At 49.5% G+C, this 17,250-nt stretch overlaps 1 protein-coding gene across 1 annotated transcript; it reads right to left on the reverse strand.

Annotated features, from left to right (window-relative positions):
- Positions 1 to 175: 175 nt before the first annotated feature.
- Positions 176 to 16,863, reverse strand: LOC144155082 (uncharacterized). The gene is made up of 6 exons (XM_077686325.1): positions 16,305 to 16,863; positions 7,603 to 7,706; positions 6,515 to 6,615; positions 5,259 to 5,390; positions 2,196 to 2,296; positions 176 to 1,249 (listed from the first exon to the last, which is right to left on the reverse strand). The coding sequence occupies exons 1-6, from the start codon at positions 16,664 to 16,666 to the stop codon at positions 916 to 918; spliced, it is 1,134 nt and encodes a 377-aa protein (XP_077542451.1). The 5' UTR covers positions 16,667 to 16,863; the 3' UTR covers positions 176 to 915.
- Positions 16,864 to 17,250: the final 387 nt, after the last annotated feature.

Here is a 17,250-nt window from a genome sequence, read left to right on the forward strand (position 1 = left end):
TAATTAATTCTGTGTTGGCGGCTGACGGCGTTCGGTTCAATTTTCGTAATTACTGGGCCAATAGGTATTCTTTACAGCATAAAAACTGAAAGCGAGAAATTTCGAGTCAGTACTCCTTTAATTATGGTGCTTACAGAGACATTGTTAAAATTTGGTTCTTTTTCTTTTCCAATGAACCAAACTGTCTTTACTGCCTCGACACCTTTCAAGCACCACATGCAGCACCCTGGTTCGTTTCTGGTAGATTAAATCACCCTGTGTCGTCCAAATTGCCAAACTTTGGCGTAACAAATCCCGTGCATATCGGTATCTCTTATTGGGATTCCCCATGGCCAGGTCGCTCTCGGATTATTGCCGCAAAATGTGGCAAGTGTTGGGAGGAATGCACGAAGCTTGGAGGGTGCAGCACATGGGTGGAATGGGGTGCAGGTACAAACAGAGCGTGAAAATGCTCTGAAAGAGGTTGCAGTTTGGACGTAGTTACGTGTTCCTGTATATGGAGGGGTAGTTATGCGATTCGCTCCGAGGGGATAGGAAGACGGCCCCCAGTCCCACCCCCACCCTTCTGGATACGTGGGCGTCGCACACTACATGCATAGCATCTGTACCTTATGATGAATGGTTAAATTGAACGAGTCCTTTTTTTCTAGTTTATTGGAAAGAACAATTGATGCTTTTCGCGTACCTCACTAAGAAGATGTGCAGTGGGGACAAATTAAAAAGCAAGCTCCATGTGTATATAAGTATTAAATGTAACACAACGCGTTCGTATTAAAACAAGTAAACTAAAATCTTGCAAATAGAAAAACGAACAACTTAAAAACAAAGCAGGTTTAAGTAACCTTGTGCATTTACTAAAACGCCAGCTGCTTCAAGTAAATCCCGTCTGGCCACAGAAGGGTCCCCGTGGTGGAATTAGTGCGGGTCCTCCCAGTGGCGCGGGACTTCAAAACGACCGCATTGTGGGTCGTTCAACTCGCGCAGCTGGATCTTGGTCAAGGCCAGCTCCACTTCCGAGTCCAGATCACGAAAGAATGTTGTGCTGCTGCTTTGCAGGTGGCGGTCGCCGACGTCGCAGTCGCCGTGTTCAGAGGGAGGGCAACAGTTGCAGACGCTGGAGTAGCACGATGCGTCCGCTGCACGCGCCATTCCGCTGCCTATGTCACCCCAGCAGCTCCCCGTCTGCACTAGACCGTGGCTTAGCCCGGGCGGATTGGGTACGTGGGCGGCCACTGTCGAGAAGCTGGTCCTGGAAGCAAGAAAATAGGGAGCAAAACATTGAAAACGAAAATAGCAGTTGCGCTAGTTTTTATCACGAAGCCAGGAAGTTGCCAACTTGATCAGCACTGTCAATACCACGTTGCTGAAGGCTTAGTTGGGTGTTTTATAGTGCCCTCGGCACTTGCGCGGCAGCAAATGATGCTTTATTAACTGAGAAATTATTCAATTTGAATTTTCATTCCCCGTCCCCACTATCGCGTTTCATGATGTCTTCCATGACGTAACAAGGGCGGATCTTCAAGTGCGCTGTTCAGTGCGCAGGAGACTGCGGAGCCTTTCTTACCGTCGATCCTCCTAGAAGGTGCCACCATACGGCGCCGCACAGCTGTCTGCCTTTGATTCGTTTTTGACCGTATTTGCAACTGTATGGTTTTGTTACGGCAGGTAGTAACATGTGGTATGCTCGACAAACAGCCACGAAAGACAATGTTGCTTACGGCAATCGACCATGTCATGTGAGACAATGCAAAAGAGCCGCACTTCTGTGCAGCTATAACAAGCATAGGCGCGCGGTACCAACAGCAGTACGCATTGGTACTTCTATGTATACGAGCACTTTCGTAACTTTCATTGTTTACCCCACCATTCTTGCTGCTTTAAAATGAATATGCATTACACCTAAGCGAAAATAGTTGGTTCTTGCAAGATTATAAGCCCTGCCTAACTTGCGTTTGCAGGCCTCAGCCAATCGCATGGCTGTGCATATTACGGCATATGTTCAAGTGCGGGAAATTAGCTAGCGAGTCGCATGTCCATTCCCTTTTTATTAATTATTTAGCTTATTTGAGCGAGGTTTTCTTGAAAGGGGTGTCAGTATGATTCTGACGAGGCAATCATGCAAACAAACCAAACTTCTGTTTTGTCTGCATGGCCCCTTTTAAGACCACGAGGAACTCTGGCGATGTAATACGAACCTGATGGCAAATGACTTGTTGATCTCATGTGCAAAGTTGTCCAACCCTTCAGGTCCACTCCGAAGGGTCTCTGGTGTCCATGGATCCACTTCGCCCGTTTTCTAAAAAAGGCAAGAAACTAACACGTTACAAAGATGAACGAGTTTCTCTTAACTTCAACATCCTTGGCTAACTGCATGTGCCTGCCATGGGTTGAAGTTTTTGGCTGACTACGTGTTGTGGCCGCCGTGAAAATGTAGATCCTTGAACGTTGCCAGGAGAAGGCGCATCTCCAGACATGCGGAGAGTATTGAGCGCACCGTATTTATAAATAGTTCGTGTTGAGCACAATAGAACGCTGAATAGAGACCCTTTCCCCTTGGTTACAGAAGATCGAACGATTGTTTGCACTCTTTCTTGTGCGTGCAATACTTACACATGCACGCCTTTCAATTAGGCTGCTTTTTGTTTCTTGTTCAGTTCTGCGAAACAAAGGCCGCTGTTCGATTTAAATGATGCACTCAGGGCTTGTAAACGCGACCGTGAGAATTACCGGGGATTCTTAGAATTTCTATAAATGGGGAAGAAAGACTACTTTAACCGTTGTTGATCTGGTGTTTGAGCTCACCACTAAAGTGTCAATACGTGAACAGTTCGATGCAGTGGCCGCGTTCTGTTAAGTACAAATAAATTTAGTGCCGAAGAAAAGGCACCCACGCTTACCGCAATTCGCAGTCAATGCGGAGACACAAACAACTGACTGAACAGAAGCGTCATCGAAGCCAACTAAAAAAATGGAAATGGTAGGCTTGCCCTCAGCGAATTCAGCTATCATGCGGCGAGTGTAACACGACTACTGTTTCGATAGATAGAGAGAGAGATAGAGAGAGAGAGAGAGATAGAGAGAGATAGAGATAGAGAGATAGAGATAGATAGATAGAGAGATAGAGATAGATAGAGAGATAGAGAAAAGAAAACGAGAAAGCGAAGTGAGAAAAGCGGTAAGGGAAAAGAGAAAGAGAAAGAGACAAAATTTAACACGTCATGAAAATTCCGCAGCGCCACATTTGTAGGTGGCGCTGCATAAATTTCGGGGACTAACACGCCACCCGCCTCGCGGTTCTGCACATTCGTTACCACTTGCAATGGAAGACGTATAGCGAACGAGAACTTCGAATTTCAAACTGGTGTCGCTTTTCAGAATTATCGTTGCATCGCGAGATTATCTAATAAGGATTTAAACAGCTATCGCATTACGCGCCACTCGCCCCAGGGAGCGGAAAAGTTATTTAAGGCAACACAGCAGTCATCCAAGAGGGACAAGAGAAGGCAATTACTCTGAGAAGTTCGACGCATACGCAAACTCTTTCGGGTACGAAACTGCATCTGCGAGAAAACAACCCGCTCCCTCAGTACAAGACGCGTGAAACGCTTTCGATTGCTGGTATCGGCGATTTTTCCGAGGGAGTCATTAACAGCCTTTAAAACTTTCCCATGCATAAGTAATAACATGCTCAGCATTCCCTGCTAATTTTAACTAGTTCACATTCATTTATTTTATGACAGTGGGCAATCATTGAAGCACTTGCACTTCCTGATCAACTACATCGACATCTACACAGACTCAACACAGTCTACGCGAAAGATACGGCGTGTACACAACACGTTGGACACTACAGGCGATGTGCACCGAAAACTGAAAGCATTCCCGTGCCCTGTTCGCATCGTCTGGACCCGCCGTAGCACGCCCACCTACGTCGAGGCCGACTTGGCTGCTCATCCTCCGCAAGTTATGTACCCGTTCCCTTTTCTGCAGCTGTCCCTACAGGACCTTCTAATCAAAAAAGAGCATCTTCGGCGCTCCACGCGTGCCCTTGTTCCTCCGCGTGGGACTGACCTTCCTGGCGGGTTAACCTGCCGCGAGGAGGTCACGCTCAGGAGAATTCGCCTGGGCGTTGCACTGACGCCGGCTGTTCGTGCAACATGGATTTCTAGCCTTGCAGTGACTTGTGCAACTTGCCCGACTGCCCTGCTTACGTTGAGGAAGCGACATTGGAACACCTCCTGGTGACATGTCCAGGACTCCGACCAGCCAGAATCCGGCACATAGTAAGCTCCAGGACACCGCCAAGAACGTCCACCCGATATTCATCGGTGGACAAATGGTCCTCTTTACAAGGAGCAGTTGGTCTTTATGGCTGAGACTGGTCTATACGGCATCCTGTAGTGCATGAAGCCCGTTGCATCCAGTCACTTCCTTTTTTTTTTATCTTTCCATTCCTTTGATGCCCCGTGGCAAAGTAGCGCAATAAAAAAAAACTTGTCTAAAAGTCCAGCCGTTACAGAGCATCCTTCCGGCTTAATCTCGGTTCATTTTGTCGTCCTCCCATGACACTGGAGAACATGCGCCCAACGCTTTCGAATGCGTATATTGGAGCTTAATAGGGCTTGCTCATTTTCGTACTGAGAGTATGCAGACCCGTATACGTACATCAATACTGAATATATCCGGTGCAGAAAAAGTCATTTATTCTGAACCGGTGATCACCGCAAAGTGATCGCACACTGGTTGAGGGTTTGGCTCATTTTTATTGAGACAGGTCGCAGACTTGGCCCGTTTTTAATCGATATAACCCTTTTGACTTCGGTTTTCTCCGTGTATTTGGCTCATTTCTTTTTGAACGGGTCTTCAGTATTGGGTTCAGCATTTGGCTCATTTTGAAAATAAAAGCAAGAAGAGAGCGGAGTGGATCAGGGAACAAACGCCTGCTAAGGACATTTTAGTAGAAATTAAGAAGAAGAAATTGGCATTGGTCGTTAAGGGGAACAGTGGATCCCTATAGAAGGCAAGCGTGGTACGGGGCGGCAGAAAGTATGGTGGGCAGATGAGAGCAAGAAGACTGGGGATAAATTGGTCGCAATTAGCACAGCACCGGTACAATTGGAGATCTACTGGAGAGGCCTTTGCCCTGCAGTGGGAGTAGACAGGCTTCTGCTGCTGATAATGATGAAAAACAAAACTCCTTAATTGCAGAACAAAACTCCAACTTGTTCACGATTAACAAAAAAACCACCTAGCCTGACCTGAGGGTGGCACCAGTCCCTGCAGTTCTCTTCCCTCAGACAGAGCAGAACTGGGTCGGGTCCCGCTGGCCAGCACTCGTCGGTCAGCTGGACGACACGCATGGTCAGTCTGTAGGCGCGGCCTTCAGAAGACTGTACAAAATACATTAAACAAAAATACAGTCGTTCACTTGACTACACGTTCACACGTACACGGCTGCGTTGCATTACAGTAAGAGAAGATTACAACACAGCCTACCTTTCAGTTGTCTTGAAACAGAGCGTTCAAAAAATTCACCTCTAAGTGACATGGGCAATCCGCGGCAATCGTTACCGTTTACAGGGTAATAAACTATTTAGCTCAATCTGACGGCGTGAAGGCTTTCTTGCCCCCTAGCGCAACTCTAACCAACGAGATGCGCAGCAGAAAAAACATTGAAGGTGGAGTAGGAAGCGCAGACAATTTAAACATGCGTGCTCCACATCAAGGACTAATCCTCCAATATATTAGATATGCAATGTGACCTCGTTCAACTGAGCCTAAAAAATATTTAGTAAAGCTTTGAAATTTGTTTAAGCTTTGTAAAGCTTTGAAATTTGTTTTTTTTTTTTTTTTAAGAGAAAAAAATTTGAGGCTGTCGCTTAAGCGGCTGTTCAAATTGTTTATCGGGGGTCCACTGGCGACAGCCCTTGCCACAAATTAGAACCAGTTCTCCACTGCGTAGCAGAAAGAGCCGTTTTTGCCGCACCGCCATTGTGGGCTCTGTCAAATCGTGGAAAAATTTACCGCCGGTGAGGGAGTTCATTTCATGCGCCAAAAAGGGGCTGAGTTTCACAAAAGTAAATTCACCGATTATAACATGCGCGTAGCTGCGTTCAGCTCCACAGTGAACAAAGTATGAATCACATACAAGGTTTAACAACTGTAGTGCTGCCCCACAAACGCACAGTGAACAAAGTGTAAATCGCATACAAGTTTTAACAACTGGAGTGCTGCCCCACAACCGCGGAAACTTATGACGGCGCTATAATTCACGTAGCCGAAGTAGTCCCGTGACTGTCGCCGCTAGCTCCACGTTGACGATACAGCGAGGCTGACGGATGAAATCGTAAGAAATTACACTCCCCTAATGTTGAACTATGCGCACCTGGAGGTGTGGAGGCGGAGGAGAGATCACCGCGACACCACTAAATTACCATCGCAGTTACGAAACATGCGTGGGCGCTGAACGCAACAAACGAATGTATTGCCCCGACAGAAAGAGCGATGCACTCACGCCATGCCTTCCTCGCAAAAGTGACGCCACGTTGATGGTAAATTCGAACTGGAACCACTGAAATCCATCCAGGTGGTTGGGCTCCGGCATGAGGTAGTAGTCTGCAATCAGGAGAACAAAAATTACGGAGGTCTAGACATTCCATTCAGCGCCCATGCGCTAACAACTGAAAGGTAGCAGACGTCTCGCTTCTTAAGGGTTCTCCATGCGAAAACAATTGTGTCCAATGGACCGCTTGAGACGCTTTGCTTACGTCCGCGTTCACGAATGGCTTCCTTCGTTGGCCCCTTTAGACAGTTTACTTCAGCAAACGCTTCGACTTTAGTACGCGTTAAAATGGCTTCGATCTGCGTCCTGCTGAGGTACGTTTCGGCTGCTATTTCGGCCACAGATTACAATGGCTGATATTGCTGCCCGTCTGTCCGCTGGCTTGGCTGTGTTCTTCCACTCACGTCAACTGCGGTGTACGGCCACCTTCCGCCACTGCCGAGTTGCAGCGTGCGCTATGGAACGCTTCGAAGGCAGGTGGTCAAATAGCCGTTTCGCTCTCCCAGACGACGACTTGTTCGCTCAATGGTATACATTTATTAGTTTAGCAATAAATAAGTTGCGCTGTATGGCTTGACGTGTTCCTTCAGTGACCTCAAAGGAAAGCAAGATTAGGGAAATGTAAAATATACAATGCTTACATTTCCTTTCCGTAACCCTTACTTATCCTTAGTATACACGCGTAATCCTTAGTTTTTTTTTTTTTTTTGTTGCCCTGAGTGCTGGTCTTACGTTTTTCCATTTTGCCTTGCCTTGCACAGCGCTACTCAAAAAATGGATAGCGGCTATATGGCGTACCCGCACTACAACCGAACGAGTACAAACATTCGCAGACAAAGGAAGGAAACAGTGAGTCGTATGTGCCATTCTCGTAGCTTGCTTAGCCCAAATCCATCATGCACCTTACGGCGCTATGGTCAGGTGCTTTAGGATTCACATATTCAGGAGCACTACAATTTTCCTCGCGCGAACCACTTACGGAAATCACATGAATGCCTGTCATAATTTAGACATCATCGCCATTTGGAACAGCATCGTACCGACATCGTCTCTGCGGTCTTCACCATCCACTTCCAAGTCCAAGGAGATGAAGTAGCGCCGTAGGAGGTCCAGCCGTCGAAGTTTCACGTGAAGACATTGGGAACTGGGCAACAACAAAAGCGACATTTAGAGAGTCAAGTTGGGCTAGTTGCCGCTTCTGAACCTAGTCATTGACAATATTTACCGGCAGAAGCCATGTTAGATGAAAACAAAAATGTCAGCGGATTTATCCATTTGTAAGTACAGTGCGCGCCAGGCTTGCCTAGGGCAGCGAATGCGTGACTCCACAGCATGCTGTCGACATCTTCTGGTGGCTGCTGGGTCAGAGATGGCTGGCCATTGCGCGTGCGCGGGTCTCGTACATGATCGGGCCGATCGTCGTTTCACGTGGGCCCGCCTAATGTGCAGACGTCACCTCTCACGAGAGGGAGAAGAAGAAGAAGAAGCAGAAGGAAGGTTCTGTTCCTTGAGCTCTCTTGTTTTTTCGCAAGTTTTCCTCTCTAAAAACTGCTTTCTCGACACGATATTTTCAAGGATGGGGGATAATGAACCCCCTCCTCCCCCCGACCCTGCACAGCGGTCGGCGTCGTCTCCGCTGCCGGGAGCCGACAACTTGGATTCCCCTGGCTGCCACGAATCCTCAGAAGGCTCCATGACTGAGGAAATGGACTCGGACAGCGAATTCACCGTCGTCACAGGGCGTCGTTTGAAGAGGAAACTCCGCCGCACCTCAACGACAAGTGAGACGATGGCCGGAATGCCCACTGGTCCGAAGGTCTTCACGGTTGGTTATGTGCCCGTCAAGAAGACCGATAACCTAAATACGTTGAACCGTCAGAAACTGACAGAGTACTTTCGCCGGGTTGCGGTTAACCAGGTCAAGGAAATCCGGATCAATGCCCGATTGAACGTGCTAATGGTTGATGTGACCACCGACGGCATCATAGACACTTTGAAGGCCATCACAGGGTTAGGAAACATCCAGGTGCGTTCGTTCTTGGCTCACGGAAAGGAAACAACGACTGGTGTCATCTCTGATGTAGACCCGGAGATCAACGACAGTGACCTAGTGCAGCTCCTTTCGTCAACGGTCCGCATCCTGGACATTCATCGCATCGGTCGCTCGCGGTGCGTGAAGGTAGTATTTCAGTGCGATTCGCTTCCAGCGTCTGTGAAAGTAGGCTACGTGCGACATCGTGTGCGTCCGTATGTGCCACGGCCCCTTCAATGCTATAAGTGTCAGAAGCTAGGTCATGTCAGTGCTGCTTGTAAGAATGCCGTAGCATGCAAGCGGTGTGGTGATGCTCATGACCATGCTAACTGCAAAGGCACGCTGAAATGTGCAAATTGTTCGGGTCCTCACGAGGCAACCTCTAATGAATGCCCAAAAATGATGCATGAGCGTCGAGTTCTGCGCACGATGGTCAGAGATAACTCTACGCACAGAGAGGCTGCAGCGTCCGTTCGGAGACGTCGTCGAAGCTCCCGTCGCAGACGTCGACAGTCACGCAGTAAATCTCGCCCAAGGGATTTGCAAACCACAGCGGCGCCACCGTTGGCGCCACTCCCACAGGTGTTGACACAGGAAGAACCACGACCTCCTCCGGTTCCTCCTCGTCGAACAAATATTGCGTCTGGAACTGTATCCGCCGACGACTGGCCTCTCTTGTCGCAAACGGTTTCTGCTGCAAACAAGTCAGCCATTGTAGTGAAAGGCCCTTATGAAAAGCACAGCAATGAAGAGAGGATCGCCGATGAGAAGGTGTTACGCATGCTCAAACAGCTGCTAAACACTATGCGAAAACTCATCGCAGGTCTGAAAAGTCAATCTGCGAAAACTGTGGTGCAGGTTCTAGATGCGTTGGAGCCGCTCATTGAGGCACTCCAGTGATTTATTATGGCGCAAAAAACCGGCATAACTTTACTGGAAGAGAGACTTCACAATTCTTTCGTGATGCAATGGAACGCAAGAGGACTGCGAGGGCGGATGTCAGATTTTCGGCAGCGCATGTTTAAATACAAGTTCCCAGTCGTGGTTATATGTGAGCCAAACATATCTGCCCCGTTTCGTCTCTCCGGTTACGTTCTCCTGTTGTCACAGAAGGAAGGAATACTCAGCAAGGTATTATTATGCGTACGAAAGGACATACCTTACGTCAGACATGCGCTTTCTGCTCATGCTTCAAATGAATATATTTGCGTGACGTTAACGCACAAGCGTCGAGTCATTTCGGTCATCGGGGCTTACATACCTCCACGCGCGGACCTTGACTTCACGTACCTGAGCTCTGTGGTGCACGCTTGTTCCCGTCCACACATCATCGTCGGTGATTTTAATGCCCACCACCCCCTGTGGGGCAGTGCGGCTACGAACAAGAAAGGAAATGACCTTGCAGACTTTATTCACGACGAAAGCTTTGTGGTTATTAACGACGGTTCCCCTACCTTTCTTCGTGGGCTCTCGTACAGTAGTTGCTTGGACCTTGCAATCGTATCAAAGACTGTCAACATCTGCAACTTGGTGTTGTGATGTTGAGTCACATGGGAGTGATCACATTCCGACCTACGTACAACTGCGCTGGTTCCACACGTCTGACGTCCCTAGGATCCGTTGTACTGATTGGCGAAAGTTTACGTTGATGGTTGAGGAGTCATGCGCAACTATTACGTCGGAGTCCGATGTAGAAAGCGCCATACTGTCTGCTATGGAGTGCACCACGAAGTACGTTAGCACTACCAAACATCGAACACCCATAGATGCCGTGTACGAAGAACTCCGTGCCATAAGACGCCGCGCAGAGAGGAGGTATAGAAGAACCCGGGCTGCAGCAGATCTAACAGAATGTCGCCGCGTGCAACGGAAAATACGACGCCATTTAGAAAAGCTTGGAAGAGAGCAGTGGAGGCGATTTTGCTCTTCATTAGATCCGCGCAAGCCCCTTTCAAGAATTTGGCAAGTGGTGCGAAGTCTCCAGTACCACCCGAAGCAACTGTACCCTTTTCGGGCTTTGGCTCTAAGCACAGGAAAAAGCGAAGTAGAGGTAGCTGAAGCATATTGCAAAATGCTTGTTGATGGATCCCACGCCCTGCTTTCCCGTACACAAAGGCGTACACCGCAGACCACAGACGACCGCCTCAACGTTCGATTCTCGATGCAAGAGCTGGATGCCGCTCTTTCAGCCTCCTGCCGTTCATCTGCTCCAGGACCTGATGGCGTACGGTACTGCGTACTGCGAAACCTTGGCAGCGAAGGTCGGAAAGCTCTTTTATCATGGTTCAATGCAACGTGGATCTCCAGCTCTGTCCCCAACCACTGGAAATGCAGTCGTGTGGTTGCTCTACTGAAGCCAGGAAAATCCCCCTTGGAGCTGTCCTCATACAGACCCATCGCATTGGCAAGCTGCATCGGAAAGGTTATGGAGAGAATGGTGCTGGCCCGACTCGAATGGTTTCTTGAGAAAAACAACATTTACCCGGATGTCATGACAGGATTCCGAAGAGGACGATCCTCTATAGACAGTGTCATCGATCTGGTGTCTTCAGTGGAGCAAGAAAGAAACCGTCGCCGAATCGCGGGCGCATTGTTTTTCGACATCAAAGGCGCCTATGACAACGTGCTCCACAGTGCGATTATGGATGCTCTAGAGATTGTGGGAGTAGGCGGCCGACTCTATGAGTGGATTTCCAGTTACCTTACTGGTCGGACAATCTTCATGTCCACGTCTGCCGGTGACACAGGACTCCACCAGGTTAATCGTGGTGTTCCACAAGGAGGAGTACTGAGCCCCACCCTCTTTAATATTGCCCTAATCGGTCTCGTGGACGAAATGCCTGAAGTCGTCAGAGTCACTATGTACGCTGACGATATCTGCATCTGGACTTCTGGTGTAACTCGACCGCAGCTGCGAGCCCGTTTACAGCGAGCCGCAACAACGACGTCTCGGTACTTGTGCCGTCAAGGCCTGAGTTTAGCGCCAGAAAAATGCGCCGTTCTTGCATTCACCAGAAAGTCGATGCTCCGGTATCCTATCATTATTGAGGGGACACTGATACCTTACGTCACGCACCACAGATTTTTGGGAGTGACTGTAGACCGCGGTCTGTCGTGGACGAAACACATAGCCTCGTTGAAAACTAAACTTGCAAGCCTAGTACATGTTCTTCGCTTCGTGGCGGGGATGAGATGGGGTCCATCTGAGAGCGTTCTTCTCCAGTTGTACCGAAGCCTGTTTTTGGGGCATCTTCGTTACAGCCTGCCAGCCATTTCAAACCTGCGAACTTCTTCCCGGCGCACATTGGAAGGTTTGCAAGCACAAGCCCTCAGAATATGCTTGGGGCTACCACGATGTACCTCTACTGTGGGCACAATTGCCGAGGCACGTGTTTTTCCAATGGATGCACTTCTTTTGGGCGAACCCCTTCGAGTCTACCTTAGATGCTTCACAAGGCATGAACACCATCCATTATCGGCTCTTCCTACTACGTGTTCGAGAAGTAGTTTTGCGGCAGCCATTTTGCAACACCAACATAAGATCCCATCAGGTTTCGCCCCAATGGTGGTTTCCCAGAATCCTCTGTGGGTACTATCAAAACCATCAATTTACCTTTCCATCCCGGGAATTGGGAAGAAGTCCTCTTTGCCATCAATAGCCCTCAAACAGTTGACTCTAGCGTTCTTGACAGACAAGTACGCCGGAACTGTACATGTATATACTGATGGCTCTGTGACTGCATCCCGGTCCACCGCGGCTGTGGTAATTCCAAGCTTATGCGTTACCCAAGGATTCACACTAGACCACAAGACAACTTCTACTGCCACTGAGTTGGCTGCCATACGGGAGGCGATTCGTTTAGTCTCCCGTGAATCACCTCAAGCTTGGACCCTGTTTTGTGATTCCAAGCCAGCACTCCAGGTCCTCAACAGAGTTATGAGGCAAGGACCCTATTATGCCCTTGCTGCGGAAGTACTCGAATTATGCTCATTGGCACTGCAACAAGGACATGTCCTCACCATTCAGTGGGTACCAGGCCATTGCGGGCTAGCTGGTAACGACTGGGCTGACCAGGAGGCAAAGAAGGTTTCTGCAAATGCAGATGTTGCACGTCTGCCCTTCGCAAGGACGGACACGACCGCCCTTCTGTTTACCATTCTCCGCCACGCCTCGGCGAATCACTGGTCCCACCCTGACAATCGTCATAGAAGATTACACCGCCTGGACCCCGACTGCAAGTTTCGGTTACCTCCTGGTATTCAGCGAAACTACGCCAAGCTGTTTCACCGACTACGGCTTGGCGTAGCCTTTACCCGTCGCTACAAGCACCTCATTGGCTTTACGAGTGACCCCGACTGTGAGACATGCCATGTACCAGAGACTATTTCGCATGTTCTCTGCCACTGTCCACGCTATGCGCAACCTCGAGAACAATTAGTGCGAACATTGGCCCGTTTGGACTGTCGTGTGGTGTCGGAGGAAGCGCTGCTGGGACCTTGGCCAGACGCGAAGCGTTCCTACAGTGCATTTAAAGCTGTGCTGACATTTCTGCGCAGCAGCGGCCTCTCAGAGATATTGTAGTTGAGGCCCGTCCGGCTTAACTTTAACGCATACACCGTATCGGTATAGGCATCTTCTATACATAGCCCTTCATTTATTTCTCCGCCATCTTCATCTCTCTCGTCCTCTATCCACACTCTTTCCTCCACTTTCCCTTCCCACACACAGAATAGCTGGCCAGATATACTACCGTCAGGCCGACCTTTCTGTGTTTATTTCATTTCAATAAAATTCCTCTCTCTCTCTCACGAGAGGGGCTTTCTTCCGCAGTGCCCGCTGTAAGCGGACGCGGGTGATACGAGCGTGACGCCGTGCAGTGAAAATCGCACAAATTTACTAGCCCCATTCCTCTAAACCTTATAGGCGCAGGGAAGGAAATGTAGATTTAGGAATGGCATCCAGCGCTTTTCTTAGAACCATTCGTGCGATTACATAACTTCCCGTGGTGATACTGCCCAGGATCACACGACGAGCTTATCAGTTATCACACGTGGGCCATCGCTGACGGCTGACACTGCAGGAAAGAAACGCCCCTTGTGCATGGCGGCGTCTGCAAATGATACCGCCCCGCGTGAAACGACGATCGGCTCGACCCTATACGAGACCCGCGCACGCGCAATGGCAAGAGTCTCCAACCCAGCAGCCACCAGCAGCTATCGCCAGCATTCTCCGAAACCACAAGCTTTCTTGACCTGGACAAGCCTGACACGCACCGTACTATCGGCCAAAAAAGTGCTGCCATTACATTCTGTGAAGACGAATGACCTGCGAATCTGTACGCAGTCGACGGAGTGCACGAAACAAACCACGTTTGTTTGTAATTTGCGATTGAGCATACTTTCTAGCCATTTAGCTGAATGAAACTTAGGACTTGAGCTTTATTCTAGCTAACAAACATGGGGTGGCCGCAACGTCGGCATCTTGCTGTCGAACACAACCTTATCCCCTCTACCAATGAAGACAAAAGACAGGTCGCATTCGGCTGTTTGGCGTCCACGCGTAAGCCTCCCACCAGCACAACAGACGTCTTATTAGTGAGGGCATGAAACCCATAGCTTCGGCTGCTCCCCCTCCCATCCTCCCTCCACTCTTTGCACGTGCACGCTTAAACCGGCAAACGCTTTTGTGCGCAGGCCCACACGCGAGACACCGGCAAATAACAGTTGTGAAAGAGGGGTCGGTTGCGGCGAAAAGGAACGCCGGAGCGGCGCGAGTAGAGGAGCGGCTTCGCCGAAATGGAAACGGGGGGTGGGATGGGGTTTAGACATACTGCTTCGCAGTAAAAAGTAAATGGACCACGGCGCAGAAAGCCCGAGCAGCGGAGGTCCGCACCGCCGCCCTGCTGTCACGCTCCGCGCGCTCACGCCTACAGTGCTCCGAGTGATGCCAAACTTCACCCTCACTCTCACGCGAATGCCTGCCGTGCTTGATGAACTATTATGCTTGATCTGGTGCAGCGCTCGGTCACTCTGCTGCTGTCGTTCGCGATGAAGGGAATCGTGCATCGCCGTTACTCGAGCACGTGGCGCAGTAGCGGGCGGCAGCAAAGCGTCAAACAGCGTTGCTGTAAAGACCTGCTCTGTTTCACAGAGCAGCTCTCTATGGCTAGGATACAGCACATCTCCGACTACAGAGCGACGTAGACAATAGCACGAGCACGTAGAACCCCCTTAGAAATTATACAGAAACGTGTACAATCGGCCACGTATTCTGATGCTACGGCGCATATTTCCCCTAAAAATGTCTTGCCTGTAATGCATATAGGTTTAGAGGTGAAGCCTACTTTAAAGGAATTGGTAAAAGCTTGATTTTTGTGGGAATGCTTTCTCACAGTAAGTGTTGCATTGCAAAGCGAAGCATGTTCATTTACGGAGGGAGTGGGATTGGAGAAAACAGCTTTGACTCCTGCTTTATTAAAACTATCCAGAAACAAATCATAAGACAATTAGCCGCCAAGACGACTAACATTGCGCTGAGTTTCATTAATTATACTTCCGAGTGAAGTTGTAAATATTGCGGAATTCTCGTCTGCTGTATTACATGCGCTTCCCAAGAGGGAAACGGACAGCCCCGTGTTTGTCAGCTGTAACAAACCTCTAGTCGATTCAAGTTTCGTTCAGCTAATTAACTAGAAGTATGTTGAATCGCTAATTACAAACCAGCGCGTTTTTCTTCGTGCCCTCCGACTACGCCCTGCTCAAAGCATACTGTCACTCACAATGAGGCTCGGTACCACAACTCCGCTTGTCATCCTTCAGAGGGTGGAAGGGTACTGCATCTTCCTGTTGCATATTACTATCTGCCGCCTGCGTCCATCGCTTCTCGATTTTAGACCGCCCACGTCTCTCCCGCGTCCTATGCATCATACCGTCTGTGTAACGCCACCCCAAACCGCTAGACCACGGAGGGCAGCGGACAGGTCTCATTGCGCAGTAAGACGTCCACGTTTAAATCTCGCGCCGGCACAACGGCAATGCCATCGGCGAGCGCGTGCAGCCTGACGTGCGTTCCATTCTGTCACAGCTACCAAATCGACTGTTAGCAAGCTATGCAGACGAAATGCTGCCAACAACGGAGACAAAAATCACTTCCACTTGGGCTTCATATTTCCTGCTTTTGCATTCTGCGTGCGAGATAAGCCAAAGCATCACCCACTGCTGCCACCGAGCATTCTCTGGTCGGTAATTCGTCCACTCAGTTTGGCAAAGCCGAGCGTCTAGGCGATACAGAAGACACCGCGGAACTTTTACTTTAATGGGCACATTTTCCAACGAGAAAAAGAAAGGGGCGATACCGCGTGCTTACTAAAACTAAGGCCCGACGTCGCGAGGCGGTGTGGGAAGAGCACCGCCGATAACACGCACGGGAGAACCTTATCACAGCACACAAGCTGGCCGTGCTTCGGTGCTAGGTGCAGTCAGACACGTGCGCTCCCGCGAAACATACAGAGGCTATTTTGCATGCGTGCCTGGTGCCCTACACTTCTCTAGAAAACAGTGTCGCCAATGAACAGCCCCACCCCAGATTTGCTAAAGTTGATGCTTTCAGCTTTTCGATAATTCCCCAATTTCCGGTAAAAACCCACTAAAACTTCACACAATCATGGCGTCCATGAAATATGGAATGAAGTGCGAGAAAGAGAACCTCACCTGCCATAAACGGTCGCTGCCACCTTGCCGTCGCTGCCGATCACGTTGGCGACTGCTGAGACGTAACTTTTCGAGGGGCAAGAGCACGCCGCCAGAGTAGGTGGCTGCTTCGAACGAGCGGCGCTGACCATACCAGAGACGGCACGCAGTACGTAGCTCTCATACCGGACAGCAGAGTGACGGTCGGCGTCCCCGCATCTGGCCCACTGCGGCTCCCTGTCGCGGAAACTGCCGCCCGACCAGAACACGCCGTATTTCGCACCCGCTTTGAAACCGCTGGGACCGCCGGAAGATGATGTCAGAAGGGCAGTCCACGGCATTCTTCTTGAATACGCCTCACCGTCTTGCCCGGTAGCATCCATGAAAAAGACACGCGACTGCTTGCAGCCGTTGACTGTCTGCAGACTTCGACACCACCACTGCCTTCTGGGGAAGGATTGTGGCCGATTGCTACTTACACCCGAATACCGATATACTTCCCTCTCACCCAACCCTTCTTTTTTCTTCTTGTTGAAGGCAGTGGATTGAGGGAGCGTTAACGGCTTGACACGTTATCTGCGAGTGAGTGCGTGAACGCACGTTTAGCAGATCCCGCAGAACGAAGCAACTGAACTTGTGCCGCAACAGCGCAGGCGTGTTCACTGTATCCATCCTATTCCTGGATGAAAGAAAACACACTAAACGCCTTGAACTGCTTCCCACAAAGCGTTATCGCTAATGGCGCACGTTGCACGGAAATAATGTGGGACGCTCTGATGCAGATTCGTTCAAAGAGCTCAAGCACGACGAAAATTGTTCATTTACGTCAGAAAGCGGAACTAAATGATTTTGTTTGCTGTTTGTGGCGTGCCTGAATAAGACTCACCATCAATTCCTGATTTTGGATTTTTCTAATATTTCGCGCTCTATTGTATAGTAGTGACGGCTCAGGCCGAATTTCGACAGG

The sequence above is a fragment of the Haemaphysalis longicornis genome, unplaced genomic scaffold (genome assembly GCF_048455015.1).
Source record: "Haemaphysalis longicornis isolate Haplotype H1 unplaced genomic scaffold, Haemaphysalis longicornis Haplotype H1 scaffold_1, whole genome shotgun sequence".
NCBI lineage: Eukaryota > Metazoa > Arthropoda > Arachnida > Ixodida > Ixodidae > Haemaphysalis > Haemaphysalis longicornis.